Genomic DNA, 19,425 nt, shown 5'->3' with positions numbered 1-19,425 from the left:
GCCTTGCTATGGTGAAACTTGAGCCCTCTCGTGGCTGCTCGTGTTTGGTCTCGCCCGATCCTATCCCTGTCTCTGTGTTTTGGACAAGCACAAGTGTGCAAAGTGATGTTGTTCACTGTCCAAACTGAATTTCTGTGATGTTTTTCACTCTGTCCAAACTGAATTTCTAACACTTAATATCCTGTCTAGCACTTGTGATTTGTTTTGCAGATTTTGAAGTTGAGTATGACCAGAAGATGTCCTTCAAGCATTTAGTCTAGGTTTTAGTTTAGGAAAATCTTGTAATTTTCCTTTTTCATTTCTGTTTATTATTATACATCAATTCTTGTATCAAAAATATTGTAAAGACTATGTATTCTGTGTTGATGATCAATAAAGCTCAAGTTTTGGTTTATGAGCTTTGTATTATATAATATTTATATTCTTGATGAAATATTATTTGATATTCACTTTGAAATTCAAAGTGATTTGAATTTTATATCTTGTGTTTGAATTCTAAATTCAATGTTTATATGGTGTGATGTTTATAGTTAATTGTTTAATACTTATCAAATGCAAACATTCCCCAAAGTAACAAGTTACAAAAGAGATCATGTCGAAATTTCCCTAACTCATATTGCCTAACCCTAAGTGCAAAATGAGAGAGAACCTCGATCCCTCTTAGGTTTAGTTGCAATAAGGCGCGAAAATTTCCCCCGTTTTGCGATGAAATGCACAACCCATTTCTAAATCTACCCTTCGTTGTTCCTATGTTCTGGGTTATTATAGGAGCCTTCCGGAACTCATCACTCCGTCTCGATCAAGAAGATCAACATCCAGAAGATCTTCGTCTTGGCGCGTGAGGAACCCTAGGACCACCGCCTTTACACAGGCCGAGCCCCCACGCAAACGGCCATCCTCGCCTCCTGTCACACCGAAGATCCGGTAAGACGACCGACCCTGGGGTGCGGGAACCAGCAGGCTACATAGCCGCGATCAGGCCCTGGTCGTGCCGCCACCGACTGCATTGAGGCCGCCGCCGGCGGCAACCACCGAGGACCGCCGCTGCCGTAGCCCTTTCTCCGCAACCCTCCACCGACCGATCCACCGGCCCACGCCCGCTCGCGCCGGTGGGAAGACGACCGGTCTAGGTGGGCAGCCTAGACCCACGGTAGACCTTCTCCACTTGCAGCCACGAAGGCCCGGTGAAGAGCGTCGCCGCCGCCTGGCCGGGGAACGCGGCCCCGACCACCGCCCGCGTCCGTCTCCGACGACCCAGCCCCAGCCGCATCGAGGAGATGGCCGCCACATCCACCTCCCCTAGAACCGTTCGGTACCAGGGGCCGCCGCCACCGCGGCCGGTGCCAGCGGCAGTGGCGAAGAGAAGGGGATCAGGGGGAGGGAGTGTTTGGGCGACGGGATCTGATCCCCCAGCGGCGCCCTAGGGATGCGCCGCGGGAGGAGAGGAGGGTTGCGGGAGGACAGGTATTATTCCTACACTTTTGCTAAATTTCAGCTAGCTTATTTTACAATTCGCCATCAGTCAGATCTGTGGCCGTTCAATCGCAGAATCTAGCGTGAATCACGATGCCCCCGCGCGAGGTTGTTTGCTTCAGCTGTCGGGTTGGTTCTTGTTTTGGTTTTTTTTCCTACCGAGACAACCCGGTTCCTTTGCTCTTTTTTTTTCCGATCATTTCTTTGGGCCGTCATTCCCTTCCACGCCGTGTCTGTTTCTCTATTCACTGAAAGAGGAAGAGCTAGGGGAGGTCGGAGAGAACGCTGAGGAGACCGACGGATCGAGGAGGCCGGGGAAGTTACCGGCACCGGCGGGCAGGGTACGTCACCAGTTTGCCGATAGTTCGCCTTCCTCAGTTCCCGACGAGCTTTTTTCTGCTCGGCACCATGGTCGCTCCGTGTTTTTGGAGCTTTTGATAATATGCGGGGAGGTTTGATTTTGGGGATCCAGATCTGTGAGAACGTAGGGGGGTTGATTCTGGGCGTCAGATTTCTTATTTTGCGAGGTGCGAGGTGAGCGGGGTGTGTTTTGGCTGAAATTTCCCCATTTATTATGGTTACCAGGATGAGATAATTTGCAGTCCCACTCTTAGATAGCCTTTGAGCACATGAGTACGTCAAATCCAGGTTTGCGAGTCACATATTAAGGGGATTTCCGTATGTTTCGCATGTGATTTTTGTGCTGTTCTGGCAAAGTGGAGAGACTCTGATGGGTAAGTCAGTGCTACTTAATTTAATGTCACACGGAATCACTTTAGTTCTTTAATTCATGGTTTATTCTGTCTTGTTTCCCCATGAACTGAACATAATTACTTATTTGGCATTGAGCAGTGAGCAAATATGTTCATATGTGATACAGGGATATGCCATCAGTGAGCATATGTTCCGAAGTTCTGAGAGTGCATTGGATGATTTGGTTTGAACCATTGCTTCAGTATTTGCATATGAAGGTAAATTTAATCCCCTTATGGTTATTCAGTGTCCGACCGTGTCTAATCCAGTGTTGAGAGCCACGAGCAAAACAACGCATCAAGTGAGGAAGTACCAAAATCTGATTTTTATTCATCCGTTAGCTATTAATTTCCTCTAAATTGTGGAAAAACCGGTGCTGTCAAGGATTTTGAAGAGGATCCTGCAGGTGCCCTTGGGGATGTATTCAAACTACCAGCAATGCTGAGGAACACGGCGACGTAGTCCACTTATCATTTGTTGAAGCCTGCCATGTACACCTTGAGGCGTTAGCCTATGACGTCTACGAGGATCGTGTGGCGGGCATCCACGCCCACTTGGAGTAATGGGTTATCATGCCGGCGGGAGTTTCCTCTTTCACTAAGTTCTGTTTTCTCTTTGACCAGTCCTCAATTATCATTCTTCAGCTTTCATTTTCCTCATTATGCTCAGTTTCTTCAGCCCCTCATTATCATTTGTTCAGTCATACTAGTCACCATTCTAGTATCCCATCCTCTCAGTTTACCTCTTATTTCTTCAGTTTAGCCATTCTTGGTCTTATTTGTTCAGTCACTCTTCTCTTAGTATTATCATTCTTAGTCTATCAGTTTAGCAAATATTTGTTCAATCTTCTTTCTTTAGTTTATTGTGTATTGTCAGTCTTGTTTGCTCAGTCAGTCTTCTATCAGTCTTATCTCCAGTTTTAAGTATTCTTCAGATATTAGTCTTTCTATAAATTATCATTAACCCAGGCATTCAGTTTTTCAGCCTTAGTCTTCGTTCTCATTTTTTAGCTTTGATTCTCTCATATTTTTGGAGTTTCGTTATTTCCCTTCAGTCTTTGATTCTCTAAGTTGTCTCATTTTTGTTCATTCCTCGTTGCTTAGTCCTTTCTTCTTCAGTTTATCTATGTCTCTTTCTTCAGTTCATGTTTGTCTCTTTCAAGCTTTTTCTTCATTCTTCATTCTTCATTATTTATCTTCTCTCTTGGATTCCTCTTTGCTCAGTCATTCCTTCTCCAGCTCATCTATGTCATTTTATTACTTTCTGTTCTTTATTTGCTCAATCTTGCCTTCTTCATTATCTCAGTTTCTTTCTCCGTTTTATGATTAGTATTTTCTGTTCACCGTGTGCTCCCTCGACTACGCGGAAGAAGATGATGACAACCATGGCCATTTGTTAGTAAGTAGCTTTGTTAGTATCTCAGTTCCGCGCACTTTTTTAGTCTGCGGTATTGTTTAAGTACACGCCCCTTTTTCATTTTTTAGCTTGCTTAGAAATTTCTTGTGCCCGGATCGGTCATTGATAGGGTCATGATTCGTACATTCTTCCAGATGTAACATCCAACGAACAAGTCCAATTGGCCTTGCACTTAAGCTCTAGGAACTGATACTTCTAAATTATTATATATCTATGTTATGGTCGGTCTGACCTATACACGTAGGAAGCCCACTAGTGGCTAGTTATGGGCTTAGCCCAAGTAAATTAGGGGCTTAGCCCAAGTAAATTAGGGTTTCGAGGAGGCCGTCCTCCTATATAAACACTTGTATCCCTTCAAGATTAATCAGACAATAATTCAGTATCATTACTGTCTCGTCTCCTGAAGGGAGATGGGAGAACCCTAGCCCCGCCGCACCAACCCTAGCAGCCTCCTTCTTCCTCCGCGACGGCGCCCAGCCGCCGGCGCCGAGCTTCCCAACCTCTCCGCCCTCACTTCCACCCTTACAACCTCCGCCCTAAACCCGGTAGAACCCTAGTCTCTACCACTTTGGTATCAGATTGCCTAGGTCTCATGGGTTCCAACAGCCCCCCCGTCGACACCATCGCCGCCACGTCCACCGCCGCCACCAACATCACTTCCGCCGCCATGACCGGCGCCCACGCGCTGCAGGGGGCCGCCGCCGCCGCCAACGGAGACCAGGCCGCCGCCGTCCCCACGGGCCTCGACCTCCTGCCCGCTACTTTGGCGGACCTCGCTGACAGCCTCCGCGCCATCCGCTTCGAGCTCGCGGAGATCGGGGCCGGCCAAAGACCCGCCGCCCCCCACCGTCCGCCGTTCCGCCGCCGCCCCCACCGACCGCGGTTCCGCCGCCGCGCCGCCGCCCGCGTCGCTACGCCGCCCCACCGCCCGCCTCCGTCCGCGCCGCCCAGGGCCGGCCCGCGTGGTGGCCGCCGTCGCCCTCGCCGATTCCCACGTGGACCGACGCGGCGCCCGTTGATACGTCTCCAACGTATCGATAATTTCTTATGTTCCATGCCACATTATTGATGTTATCTACATGTTTTATGCACACTTTATGTCATATTCGTGCATTTTCTGGAACTAACCTATTAACAAGATGCCGAAGTGCCGATTCTTTGTTTTCTGCTGTTTTTGGTTTCAGAAATCCTAGTAACGAAATATTCTCGGAATTGGACGAAATCAACGCCCAGGGTCCTATTTTGCCACGAAGCTTGCAGAAGACCGAAGAGGAGACGAAGTGGGGCCACGAGGTGGCCACACCCTAGGGCGGTGCGGCCCCCCCTTGGCCGCGCGGCCCTGTAGTGTGGGCCCCTCGTGCCGCCTCTTGACCTGCCCTTCCGCCTACTTAAAGCCTCCGTCGCGAAACCCCCAGTACCGAGAGCCACGATACGGAAAACCTTCCAGAGACGCCGCCGCCGCCAATCCCATCTCGGGGGATTCAGAGATCGCCTCCGGCACCTCGCCGGAGAGGGGAATCATCTCCCGGAGGACTCTACGCCGCCATGGTCGCCTCCGGAGTGATGTGTGAGTAGTCTACCCCTGGACTATGGGTCCATAGCAGTAGCTAGATGGTTGTCTTCTCCCCATTGTGCTTAATTGTCGGATCTTGTGAGCTGCCTAACATGATCAAGATCATCTATCTGTAATTCTATATGTTGCGTTTGTTGGGATCCGATGAATAGAGAATACTTGTTATGTTGATTATCAAAGTTATATCTATGTGTTGTTTATGATCTTGCATGCTCTCCGTTATTAGTAGATGCTCTGGCCAAGTTGATGCTAGTAACCCCAAGAGGGAGTATTTATGCTCGATAGTGGGTTCATGTCTCCGTGAATCTGGAGGGGTGACAAGAACCTCTAAGGTTATGGATGTGCTGTTGCCACTAGGGATAAAACATTGGTGCTATGTTCAAGGATGTAGTCACTGATTACATTACGCGCAATACTTAATGCAATTGTCTGTTGTTAGCAACTTAATACCTGGAGGGGTTCGGATGATAACCTGAAGGTGGACTTTTTAGGCATAGATGCATGCTGGATAGCGGTCTATGTACTTTGTCGTAATGCCCAATTAAATCTCACTATACTCATCATAATATGTATGTGCATGGTCATGCCCTCTTTATTTGTCAATTGCCCAACTGTAATTTGTTCACCCAACATGCTGTTTATCTTATGGGAGAGACACCTCTAGTGAACTGTGGACCCCGGTCCAATTCTCTATACTGAAATACAATCTACTGCAATACTGTTCTACTGTTTTTCTGCAAACAATCATCATCCACACTATACATCTAATCCTTTGTTACAGCAAGCCGGTGAGATTGATAACCTCACTGTTTCGTTGGGGCAAAGTACTTTGGTTGTGTTGTGCAGGTTCCACGTTGGCGCCGGAATCCCTGGTGTTGCGCCGCACTACATCCCGCCGCCATCAACCTTCAACGTGCTTCTTGGCTCCTACTGGTTCGATAAACCTTGGTTTCATACTGAGGGAAAACTTACCGCTGTACGCATCACACCTTCCTCTTGGGGTTCCCAACGGACGCGTGTTGTACGCGTATCAAGCTCTTTTTCTGGCGCCGTTGCCGGGAAACTAAAGAAAAGCTACACCACAGAGATCTCTAACTCCCACGTCAACTTTGCGCCAGCAGCTCTTTTTCTGGCGCCGTTGCCGGGGAGATCAAGACACGCTGCAAGGGGAGTCTCCACATCCCAATCTCTTTACTTTGTTTTTGTCTTGCTTAGTTTTATTTACTACTTTGTTTGCTGCACTAAATCAAAATACAAAAAAATTAGTTGCTAGTTTTACTTTATTTGCTATCTTGTTTGCTATATCAAAAACACAAAAAAATTAGTTACTTGTTTTACTTTACTTAATATCATGCATGTTTCTATTTCACTAGTTAAGTATAATGGAAAACAACAAAAATATGAGAGATCTTTATGCACTTTATCTTGAATTAGGACATGATGTGTTTGAAGAGAGAATTAAAAAACCCATGGAACTTTATATGCATGCTAATGGGAATGTTATTACTATAAATGCTTTGAACACCATTGTTGCTAATGCTATGGAAAATTCTAAGCTTGGGGAAGCTGGCTTTGATGAGCATGATCTTTTTAGTCCCCCAAGCATTGAGGAGAAAATTTTCTTTTATGATTACAATATGCCTCCTATATATGATGATAGCCACTTTGTTGAATTTGCTCCCACTACAACTAATAAAATTGATTATGCTTATGTGGAGAGTAATAATTTTATGCATGAGACTCATGATAAGAATGCTTTATGTTATAGTTATATTGTTGAGTTTGCTCATGATGCTACTGAAAGTTATTATGAGAGAGGAAAATACGGTTGTAGAAATTTTCATGTTACTAAAACACCTCTCTATGTGCTGAAATTTTTGAAACTACACTTGTTTTATCTTTCTATGCTTGTTGCATCATGCTTCTTGAACTTGTTTATTTACAAGATTCCTTTTCATAGGAAGCATGTTAGGCTTAAATGTGTTTTGAATTTGCCTCTTGATGCTCTCTTTTGCCTCAAATACTATTTCTTGCGAGTGCATCATTAAAACTGCTGAGCCCATCTTAATGGCTATAAAGAAAGAACTTCTTGGGAGATAACCCATGTGTTATTTTGCTACAGTACTTTGTTTTATATTTGTGTCTTGGAAGTTGTTTACTACTGTAGCAACCTCTCCTTATCTTAGTTTTGTGTTTTGTTGTGCCAAGTGAAGCCTCTAATCGAAGGTTGATACTAGATTTGGATTTCTGCGCAGAAACAGATTTCTATCTGTCACGAATCTGGGCTGTTTTCTCTATAGGTAACTCAGAAAAATATGCCAATTTACGTGCGTGTTCCTCAGATATGTACGCAACTTTCATTAGTTTTGAGTTTTCTGATCTGAGCAACGGAAGTATTTATTAAAAAATCGTCTTTACGAACTGTTCTGTTTTGACAGATTCTGCCTTTTATTTCGCATTGCCTCTTTTGCTATGTTGGATGAATTTCTTTGATCCATTAATGTCCAGTAGCTTTATGCAATGTCCAGAAGTGTTAAGAATGATTGTGTCACCTCTGAACATGTTAATTTTTATTGTCGCTAACCCTCTAATGAGTTGTTCTAAGTTTGGTGTGGAGGAAGTTTTCAAGGATCAAGAGAGGAGTATGATGCAACATGATCAAGGAGAGTGAAAGCTCTAAGCTTGGGGATGCCCCGGTGGTTCACCCCTGCATATTCTAAGAAGACTCAAGCGTCTAAGCTTGGGGATGCCTTGGGCATCCCCTTCTTCATCGACAACATTATCAGGTTCCTCCCCTGAAACTATATTTTTATTCCATCACATCTTATGTGCTTTGCTTGGAGCGTCGGTTTGTTTTTGTTTTTGTTTTGATTGAATAAAATGGATCCTAGCATTCACTTTGTGGGAGAGAGACACGCTCCGCTGTAGCATATGGACAAGTATGTCCTTAGTTTCTACTCATAGTATTCATGACGAAGTTTCTTCTTCGTTAAATTGTTATATGGTTGGAATTGGAAAATGATACATGTAGTAATTGCTATAAATGTCTTGGGTAATGTGATACTTGGCAATTGTTGTGCTCATGTTTAAGCTCTTGCATCATATGCTTTGCACCCATTAATGAAGAAATACATAGAGCATGCTAAAATTTGGTTTGCATATTTGGTTTTTCTAAAGTCTAGATAATTTCTAGTTTTGAGTTTGAACAACAAGGAAGACGGTGTAGAGTCTTATAATGTTTTCAATATGTCTTTTATGTGAGTTTTGCTGCACCGGTTCATCCTTGTGTTTGTTTCAAATAAGCCTTGCTAGCCTAAGCCTTGTATCGAGAGGGATTACCTCTCATGCATCCAAAATACTTGAGTCAACCACTATGCCATTTGTGTCCACCATACCTACCTACTACATGGTATTTTCCGCCATTCCAAAGTAAATTGCTTGAGTGCTACCTTTAAAATTCCATCATTCACCTTTGCAATATATAGCTCATGGGACAAATAGCTTAAAAACTATTGTGGTATTGAATATGTACTTATGCACTTTATCTCTTATTAAGTTGCTTGTTGTGCGATAACCATGTTCACTGGGGACGCCATCAACTACTCTTTGTTGAATTTCATGTGAGTTGCTATGCATGTTCGTCTTGTCTGAAGTAAGAGAGATCTACCACCTTATGGTTAAGCATGCATATTGTTAGAGAAGAACATTGGGCCGCTAACTAAAGCCATGATCCATGGTGGAAGTTTCAGTTTTGGACATATATCCTCAATCTCATATGAGAAAATTATTAATTGTTGTTACATGCTTATGCATAAAAGAGGAGTCCATTATCTGTTGTCTATGTTGTCCCGGTATGGATGTCTAAGTTGAGAATAATCAATAGCGAGAAATCCAATGCGAGCTTTCTCCTTAGACCTTTGTACAAAGTGACATAGAGGTACCCCTTTGTGACACTTGGTTAAAACATGTGCATTGTGATGATCCGGTAGTCCAAGCTAATTAGGACAAGGTGCGGGCACTATTAGTATACTATGCATGAGGCTTGCAACTTGTAAGATATAATTTACATGATACATATGCTTTATTACTACCGTTGACAAAATTGTTTCATGTTTTCAAAATCAAAGCTCTAGCACAAATATAGCAATCGATGCTTTTCCTCTATGGAGGACCATTCTTTTACTTTCATTGTTGAGTCAGTTCACCTATTTCTCTCCACCTCAAGAAGCAAACACTTGTGTGAACTGTGCATTGATTCCTACATACTTGCTTATTGCACTTATTATATTACTCTATGTTGACAAATATCCATGAGATATACATGTTACAAGTTGAAAGCAACCGCTGAAACTTAATCTTCCTTTGTGTTGCTTCAATGCTTTTACTATGAATTATTGCTTTATGAGTTAACTCTTATGCAAGACTTATTGATGCTTGTCTTGAAGTACTATTCATGAAAAGTCTTTGCTTTATGATTCACTTGTTTACTCATGTCATATACATTGTTTTGATCGCTGCATTCACTACATATGCTTTACAAATAGTATGATCAAGGTTATGATGGCATGTCACTCCAGAAATTATCTTTGTTATCGTTTTACCTGCTCGGGACGAGCAGAACTAAGCTTGGGGATGCTGATACGTCTCCAACGTATCGATAATTGTCTATTGTTATCAACTTAATACTGGAGGGGGTTCGGATGATAACCTGAAGGTGGGCTTTTTAGGCATAGATGCATGCTGGATAGCGGTCTATGTACTTTGTCGTAATGCCCAATTAAATCTCACTATACTCATCATAATATATATGTGCATGGTCATGCCCTCTTTATTTGTCAATTGCCCAACTGTAATTTGTTCACCCAACATGCTGTTTATCTTATGGGAGAGACACCTCTAGTGAACTGTGGACCCCGGTCCAATTCTCTATACTGAAATACAATCTCATCGCACATCGTTTCTACCGTTTTTCTCGCAAACAATCATCATCCACACTATACATCTAATCCTTTGTTACAGCAAGCCGGTGAGATTGACAACCTCACTGTTTCGTTGGGGCAAAGTACTTTGGTTGTGTTGTGCAGGTTCCACGTTGGCGCCGGAATCCCTGGTGTTGCGCCGCACTACATCCCGCCGCCATCAACCTTCAACGTGCTTCTTGGCTCCTACTGGTTCGATAAACCTTGGTTTCATACTGAGGGAAAACTTGCCGCTGTACGCATCACACCTTCCTCTTGGGGTTCCCAACGGACGCGTGCTGTACGCGTATCACCCGTCTACACCCATACTGCGCCGCGGACGACGGTCCAGCCGCCCGCCCATCGCCCTGGCGGTCCTGGCGGGTTTGCGGGGCCCTTCGCCGCAAGCACGTCCGTCAACCCAGGCCGCCAGGAGGACACCCCCGAGGTCCCGCCCGTGGCACCGCAGCCGCCCCGCTTCACGAAGCTGGAGTTCGCCACCTACGACGGCGCCACCGACCCCCGAATCGGGCCGAACCGGTGTGAGCAGCTTTTTCGGGGGCAGCGGACGCTCAGCACCGACCGCACATGGATCACCTCCTATCACCTACGGGCGCCGCGCAGACTTGGTACTACGCCCTCGAGCAGACGAGGCGGGATTCCGCCTTGGGAGCGTTTCGCGACCTGTGCCTCCGCCGGTTTGGGCCGACCCTCCGTGGCAGCCGCCTCGCCGAGCCGGGACGCCTCGCCTTCACCACCACGGTCCAGACTTCGCCGACCGCTTTCAGCGCTCGCGTGCCATGCCCCGGGCGTCTCGGCACGCCAGCGCGCCGATCTCTTCGTCGGCGGCCTCCCCGACTACATCCGCGTCGACGTCGTGATGCGCGAGCCAGCGGACCTGCAGACGGCCATGTACTACGCACGAGCCTACGAGCAGCGCGCCCTCGCTATGCAGCAGGTCTACGCGCAGCGTGGCAGCGCTCGTCCCACGCCCCGCCCCGCTCCGACGCCCACCGCCCCGCCATGCCCCGCACCGGCCGCTGCGCCCGCAGGCCCTCCTGCGCCAACTCGCCCCTTCAAACGGCTGACGGCTGCGGAGCAGCTTGAGCGGCGCCGCCAGGGGCTGTGTTTCAACTGCGACGAGAAGTACGCGCCGGGCCACACGTGCGCCCGCCTCTTCTACTTGGAGACCATCGACGACGCCGACGTTGAGGCCCTCACCGCCGAGCTCGCGGACGCCACCGTCACTGAGGCCGGTGTCACGACCTACGCGCCAGTCGACGCGTCCGCCTTCGTCGTGTCTCTCCATGCTATGGCGGGCATCAAAACGGCAAAGACGATGCTGCTTCCGGTGATGATCAAGGGGGAGCGTCTCACTGCGCTGGTGGACACGGGCTCCACGCACAACTTCCTGTCCAACATCGCCATGCGCCGCCTCGCTCTCCAGCCGGCGGGATCGGAGAAGTATAGCGTCACCGTCGCCAACGGGGATCGTCTTACATGCCAGGGCGTGGCGCGACAGGTTCCCGTGCTCGTAGGCGACGAGCCGTTCTCCATCGACTGCGTCGGCATCGACTTGGGCTGCTACGACTTCATCCTCGGCCTCGACTTCCTGAGCACCTTAGGCCCCATCCTGTGGGACCTCGACGTGCTGTCCCTCATCTTCTGGCGCGAGGGCGGCCACCGTGTTCACTGGACGGGCGTGGGCAGCACTGGCACATCCCCGCAGCTACACCTGATGGCCGCCGCGCTAGACGAGGCGCATCCGCTCCTGGCCGCCCTACTGCAGCAGCACGGCGAACTCTTCGACGAGCCGCAGGGCCTCCCTCCCTCGCGACCCTGTGACCACCGCATCCACCTGCTGCCGAACACGGCACCCGTAGCTGTGCGGCCGTACCGGTACCCCCACCGCAGAAGGACGAGCTCGAGCGCCGGTGGCGGTCATGCTAGCACAGGGCATCATACGGATCTCGACGTCACCATTCTGCGCCCCCGTGCTCCTGGTGCGCAAGACCGACGGCACGTGGCGTTTCTGCATCGACTTCCGCGCCCTCAACACCGTCACGTCCAAGGACAAGTTCCCCATCCCCGTCGTGGATGAGCTCCTGGATGAGCTGCATGGCGCGCGCTTTTTCACCAAGCTCGACTTGCGCTCGGGCTATCATCAGGTGCGCATGCACCCGGACGACATCGCCAAGACGGCATTCCGCACTCACCATGGCCACTACGAGTTTTTGGTGATGCCGTTCGGCCTCTCCAATGCGCCGGCGACCTTCCAGGCTCTGATGAACGACGTGCTCAGCCCCTACTTACGCCGCTTTGTGCTTGTTTTCTTTGATGATATTTTGATCTACAGCGCATCCTGGGCGGAGCACCTGCAGCACGTGGCCATCATCTTCAACGAGCTTCGAGCGCATCGTCTTCACCTCAAGCGCTCGAAGTGCTCGTTTGGCACGACCTCCGTCGCATACTTGGGCCACGTCATCTCCGCCGACGGTGTCACGATGGACGCGGACAAGGTCGCTGCCGTCGCCGCCTGGCCAACGCCCCAGTCGCCACGAGCTCTTCGCGGATTTTTGGGCCTCGCCGGATACTACCAGCGCTACATCCAGGACTTCGGTCTCATCGCCGCACCCCTCACGCGCCTGCTTCGCCGAAGTCCGGCATCGGCTTCGGCGCCGTCCTTCACCAGGGCGAGGGTCCACTCGCCTTCTTCAGTTGCCCCTTCGCCGCGCGCCACCACAAGCTCGCCGCATATGAGCGCGAGCTGATCGGGCTGGTCCAGCGGTGCGCCACCGGCGGGCGTATCTTTGGGGCCGGACATTCCGTGTGCGCACGGACCACTACAGCCTGAAGTTCTTGCCGGATCGCCGCCTTTCCACCGTGCCGCAACACCGGTGGATCAGCAAGCTCTTCGGCTTCGACTTCACCGTCGAGTACCGCCCCGCCGCCTCAACACGATTCTTGACGCCCTGTCCCGCCGAGACGTTGACGATGCCGCGGACGCACCCACGATCGGTGCAGCCCTCCGCATCCACTCCGGGCCATCTTTCGCCTTCATCGACGAGGTTCGCCGCGCTATCGCCACGGCTGCGGATGCGCAGCACGCGCGCGCCGCCCGGCCGACGGCGAGCTGGCCGCGCCCTGGCGCCCGGACGAGGGACTACTCCTCCATGGCCGCCGCATCTTCGTGCCGGATCATGGAGACTGCGCCACCAGGCCTTGTCCTTGGCGCATTCTCGCAGTCACGAGGGCGCCAGAAGACCCTGCACCGTCTCCGCGCTGATTTTTACATTCCAGGGGATGGCGCCCTGGTGCGAGACTGGGTGCGGGCGTGTGTCACATGCCAGCGGAACAAGACGGAGACGCTCCGTCCGGCAGGCTTGCTACAGCCACTAGACGTGCCGTCCCAGGTGTGGGCGGACATCTCGATGGACTTCATTGAGGGGCTGCCGAAGGTTGGCGGCAAGTCCGTCATCCTCACGGTGGTTGACCGCTTCTCCAAGTACGCGCACTTCATCGCCCTCGGCCATCCCTATACGGCGGCGTCCGTGGCACGCGCTTTCTTCAACGGCATCGTTCGCCTCCACGGGTTTCCATCCTCCATCGTCAGTGATCGTGATCCTGTGTTCACGGGTCACGTCTGGAGGGACCTTTTTGGGTTGGCAGGCGTGAAGCTCCGCATGAGTACGGCGTTTCATCCTCAGACGGACGGCCAGTCCGAGGTCGTCAACAAGATCATCGCCATGTACCTACGCTGCATCACCGGGGATCGTCCACGAGCTTGGGTGGACTGGCTGGCGTGGGCCGAGTACTGCTACAACACGTCCTACCACTCCGCGCTGCACGCTACTCCCTTTGAGGTGGTCTACGGGAGGCCACCACCGGCGATGCTTCCCTATACGGCTGGCACGGCCCGCACCGAGACGGCGGATGACCCGCTGCGTACCCGCGACGAGATATCGCCGAGGCGCGCGCCGACTTCTTCAGGCTCAGCAGCTGGCCAGGAAATACTATGATGCACACCATCGCGAGGCGGAGTTCGCGGTGGGCGATTGGGTCTGGCTACGCCTTCTTCACCGGACGACCCAGTCCTTGGACCCACGCTCCAGGCGCAAGTTGGGACCTCGTTACGCTGGTCCTTTCCGTGTGCTGGAGCGCATAGGCACGCTCGCCTACCGCCTTGAGTTGCCTGCAGGCTCGCGCCTCCACGACGTCTTCAACGTCGGCCTCCTGAAGGCCTACCGGGGCGACCCTCCTTCTGCACCACCAGCTCTTCCACCTACTTCGGATGGGCGTCTAGAGCCTGCCCCGGCGAGTGTGGCTCGCGTGTTGAAGGCCTAGCAGCGCCGTGGTGTTTGGCACGTCTTGGTGCATTGGACCGGCCTGCCCGAGGACGAGGCGACTTGGGAGAAGCTTGAAGATCTCCGCCAGCAGTTTCCAGAAGTTCAGCTCGAGGACGAGCTATTTGAGAAGGCGGGGAGAGATGTTATGGTCGGTCTGACCTATACACGTAGGAAGCCCACTAGTGGCTAGTTATGGGCTTAGCCCAAGTAAATTAGGGGCTTAGCCCAAGTAAATTAGGGTTTCGAGGAGGCCGTCCTCCTATATAAACACTTGTATCCCTTCAAGATTAATCAGACAATAATTCAGTATCATTACTGTCTCGTCTCCTGAAGGGAGACGGGAGAACCCTAGCCTCGCCGCACCAACCCTAGCCGCCTCCTTCTTCCTCCGCGACGGCGCCCAGCCGCCGGCGCCGAGCTCCCCAACCTCTCCGCCCTCACTTCCACCCTTACAACCTCCGCCCTAAACCCGGTAGAACCCTAGTCTCTACCAATCTATCTCTTTAATTCTTCTTCTTTATTTAACTCTTCACTTTATTCTCAGGTCATCACCATGGGTACTAGAAGCTAATTCCAAGAGTTGCTGTACAACGCTATAGAAGTTTGGACATAACAGAAAATGACGGGTATGCCACACCACCCAGTTTTTTCCGGTGTAGAACTCTCACATTCCAGTAGCTTTCGTCAGCAGAGTCGCTGAACAGAACACGAATTACAGCAACAGGGGGTTATCTAACCAAACCTGGTAATATTTTTGACCCCCACCTGCACCTAATACGGCCAGCACATGAGCTGCCTTGTTACAGTTTCGTGGTTCATAAATGATCTCATACTTGCTGAAACACGTACGTAGCTGGAACTTTGCCTCACAGAACAGAGCACCTAGTGGCGACAGGTCATATTTGTTGGAGTTGATGGCCAGCACGAGTACTTGATAGCAAAGACAACCTGACCAATTCCCATCTGGTCAGCGATCTGGATAGCTTGCAGCAAGGCATTCAGTTCAGAGAGGAGAGGTTCAGCAGCGTACTGAAGATAACCGACATCCATGAAAATGGTGTCACACTCATTGTCTCTAGCGATGGCACACCACCCAGTTTTACTATGTGTGCCTATTAGTGATACTCAGTGCTAGGTAGAGCTAATTCCAAAGTTGCAGTCTATTAGTCACCTAAGGATGTCTATGCATTCTAGAGTTGTAGTCTATTTCTCAGTTTGTCTGTATTGTAGTTTTTAGGTTATCATATAGTCACCTTTTTTTGTTAGTGTAAATCTGATTCAGTGTGAGTAGTGATCTTAGTATTCAGTGCAATTTTTAGTACATGACTACCTGTATTTTGCTCATTAGGTAGCCTATTTTCAGAAATGACTGCAGCCTTCTATATTTTTGTACTCATCAGTGCTAAGATGCTTGGCTATGGGCTTTATTTCACTTAATCATGAGGGTTTTTGTATTTTTTTCATAATACTGTCGACTATTTCTATGCAGATAAAAACAATTCATAGAGGGCTACATTTCAAGATCAAGAATTATGCAGATAGATGTACTGGCAAGGAGGTGTGCGGTGGTGAAAAACATGTGCAGAGAGTGGATGAGATCCAGAAGTTTTTGTTGCACATTTTTGGATCTCTCTCTTTCTTTCCCCAATGATCCTCGTCTAGTTTCCCTGTTTTGGTGGCCGTCCTCTTTGGTTCCGGTGTATTTGCGTGAGGAGAAAGAAGAGAGATGTTGACGTGGTGGTAGTTCGTAGACAGGCCCAGAAATAGGAGGCCCATTTTTTTGTTGTTCGCATGAACTTTCCTTTTTTTTCTAGTCCATGTTTTTAATTGCAAGGCGGGAATTGATTAAGTGAAAGGTAGTAGAGATTGAAATAACTGGACAGAAAACCGGACTCAAGTGTAATGAATGGATTGGTTTTTTCCAACTCCCGGACTGATTGGAATGAGGATGGAAGCGGGGAAAACTGAGTTAATGAGTACTACTGGAGTCAAAATCTGACTTGCCGAATTGCATTTTCAGCTAGATGATGGTTAGACACTCCCTTCTATTCCTATCGATACCATGCACTTCAGCTGTAAGCAGTCTGGTGCGTAAGTACATAATTAGAAAGTGTTTACCATTTATATACATGCTTCTTGTCATGTTCTATGTGTACGTATTAAAGATAAACATCATGTATTCAAGATTCGTTTTTCACCAAATGCATTCAAGTTGCCTGAGCTAGCTAGCCATGTATTTGATTGACTAGTGCATGATTCTTGGAACGTGCTGTGTGGCGTGGATCTAATGGACGGGCATTAGGATCTACAACTTATTTCTGATTTGTTGTCTGGTATTGCTATTTCCCCATTTCGGTGTAAAACCGAAACCCGAGCCGAATTATCAGTTAACCAAACTGATGGTTAATTAGAAAACCGATGTTATTTCAATGCCTCTTTTTTATAAACTGAAATATAGAAAAATAGGAAAAAATGAACCAAATTTTTGGTTTAAAATAAATGCCCATCCCTAGGAGAGGGACTCTAGAAAATGATTTGGAAAAAAAAACATACCCTGCTTCAGCCGAAGAAAATCCGAGGAAAAAATTTGACGTTGTGATGGTGGCTGACTATGACAGGGATGGAAAAGAAGGGGTACATATTTGAAAGATAACACTTTTGAGGGGCTTTTGTGTAAAATATTACCACCTGGAAATGGTCAACCTGGCACTTGTGCAAGTCAAAGCTATGTAGCATGGATGAGACCTCAAGTGACATACCTAACAAATTTTAGGACCTCAATAAGCACTTTCATAGTTTTGGGACTAACTTGACACTCCTCGAATAGTTTTAGGACCAGTCGTGTATTTTACTTATTAATTTAATATTACAATTTATTGAAATTATTGAATGAAGTACCTCTACTGTGTTTCAGGCTAGTTTTGAAAAAGTTTTCTATCACATGATAGAACATGAATTTCACTTCAGGAAGCAGCCTCGCAACAGCAGATGCCACCTTGCGATCTGCTCCGTGGCCGTGCCCCTGGCGTGGTTGAGGGCATGGATGAAGTTTTTTTTGCGCCGACCATTAGCCTTGAGGTGGAAGAAGCGTGTGTTGGCATCTCCCGCCCGAAGCCAAGAGATACGAGAGCGCTGCCCCTGCACCGCCTCTTCAACCTTGCCACTCGCGCTGGGCTCCTCTCCCCGCTGCGAGGCACAAAGGCCAAGCTGCGCTGCTCCCTGTACGTGGTGCGCGCTGAGATGGAGCACGTGCATGCTATCCTCCTCCGCTTCGGCGCTGCCTCTGGCCTCCACGTGAATCTGGCCAAGAGCACCATCTTCGGCATCCGCTGCCAGGGGCTAGACCTTGCAGCCATTGCGTCGCCGCTGGGATCCGCCACGGGCTCCTTCCCTTGCCGGTACTTGGGCCTGCCGCTCGGTTTCCACCGCCCGCGGCGGATTGACTTCCAGCCTCTCATCGACAAGTTGGGGAGCCGTCTGGCGCGATGGAAGCTTCGCCTTTTCTTGCACGCCGGCCGCTTGGCGCTCCTCAAGGCTGTCCTTTCTGCGCTGCCGACCTACCTCTTCTCGGTCTTCGCCCCGCTGGTGTGGCTTGTGTAGGCCGTCGACAAGATTCAACGTGTGTGGCTGTGGGCGGCCGACGTCACCTGCTCTGGCGGGCGCTGCAAGGTCCCCTGGGCTAGGGTCTGCCGCCCACGCGATCTTGGTGGCCTGGGCGTCCTCAATCTAGAGCATTTCAGCCGCGCGCTTCCCCTCCGCTGGTTGTGGTTCCAGCGCACCCATCCCGAGAGGCCCTGGGCTGGCCTCCCGGTCCCCTGCGACGACTCGGACCGCCAGTTGTTTGCCATGGCTACCTCTGTGGACATTGGGGATGGTGCCACCGCTAGTTTCCTGGCTCTTCGGGGCATCCCCTAGGTCCTTGGCCCCAGCCCTCTACGGCCTCTCGCGTCGCAAACATCGTTGCGTGCGTGATGCCCTGCGAAATGGGACCTGGGTGCAGGAGCTGCGCGCGCGGGTCTCCCCGCCTCTTCTGGAGTCGTTCGTGGCTCTTCGAGTGCTGCTGGAACTGGCGCAGCTCTCCCCGGGGATGCGAGACAAGTTCACTTGGCGCTTCTCCAGCGACGGTGTCTACTCGGCCTCCTCCGCTTACCGTCTCCAGTTTGCGGGCGCGGTGGAGTCACCCTTTGTCCAGCTCATCTGGAAGCCTTGGGCTACCCCTAGATGCCGGCTCTTCGCTTGGTTGCTCGCTCAGAATCGGCTGATGACGGCTGATAGACTTCTGGCGCGGCAATGGCCAAATGACTACTTCTGCCCACTTTGCATGCGCAACCTCGAGACTACCGCGCATCTATTCGTCGAGTGCCCCCTTTCGCGCAGGATTTGGGAGAAGGTTGCCACGCTTGCGGCGGCGCCAACCCTGAACCCTGCCACCTGGGACGTGCACCACATGGTCGTCGACTGGTTGGGCTGCCTGACCAGGGGGCGACCAAACGCCGAAGCATCTCGGGTGCGGTCCTGGGCTATGCTTGTCCTCTGGCACATTTGGCTTGAGCGCAATGCCCGTACCTTCCGGGCGTCTACCTCGACGCTAGAGTCTTTGATCGCCAAGATTGCGGACGAGGCCGTGGCTTGGGACCGCATGGGCGGGGCGAAGATCTCCTCACCTCGCGAGTAGTCGCCTAGCTTTTCTCAGCAGTGGCTTGGCATCCACCTGCTTGATCGTGTTGTTGATGTCGTCCCTTGTCGTTGTATTCGGAATCATCTTCTATTAATATATCGAGCAGCTCACCTGCCGAATTCTCAAAAATTCTTGCAGTACCCTTTGTACCAGTCATAGCCTTTTTCCTTGCATTGTTTGTTGCAGTCATCAACGGCATATTGCCAAGAGTCCACACATTCAAAATAT

General features: G+C 50.0%; 1 protein-coding gene and 2 long non-coding RNA genes across 3 annotated transcripts; all 3 read left to right on the top strand.

Moving 5' to 3' along the window:
* The first annotated feature begins 1,673 nt into the window (after window positions 1-1,673).
* On the top strand, window positions 1,674-4,027 carry LOC127327024 (uncharacterized). The gene is made up of 2 exons (XR_007868333.2): window positions 1,674-1,814; window positions 2,354-4,027. It is a non-coding gene; the product is annotated as an uncharacterized lncRNA (long non-coding RNA).
* A 10,130-nt stretch (window positions 4,028-14,157) lies between these two features.
* Window positions 14,158-16,498, top strand: LOC139834738 (uncharacterized). The gene is made up of 2 exons (XR_011750459.1): window positions 14,158-15,145; window positions 16,009-16,498. It is a non-coding gene; the product is annotated as an uncharacterized lncRNA (long non-coding RNA).
* A 1,892-nt stretch (window positions 16,499-18,390) lies between these two features.
* On the top strand, window positions 18,391-19,194 carry LOC139834270 (uncharacterized). The gene has a single exon (XM_071824764.1). It carries the CDS (start codon window positions 18,391-18,393, stop codon window positions 19,192-19,194), a length of 804 nt encoding a protein of 267 aa, XP_071680865.1.
* The last annotated feature ends 231 nt before the right edge of the window (window positions 19,195-19,425 follow it).

Source organism: Lolium perenne, chromosome 1 (genome assembly GCF_019359855.2).
Source record: "Lolium perenne isolate Kyuss_39 chromosome 1, Kyuss_2.0, whole genome shotgun sequence".
NCBI classification, from domain to species: Eukaryota; Viridiplantae; Streptophyta; class Magnoliopsida; order Poales; family Poaceae; genus Lolium; species Lolium perenne.
This window is presented reverse-complemented; position numbering and strand designations above follow the sequence as displayed.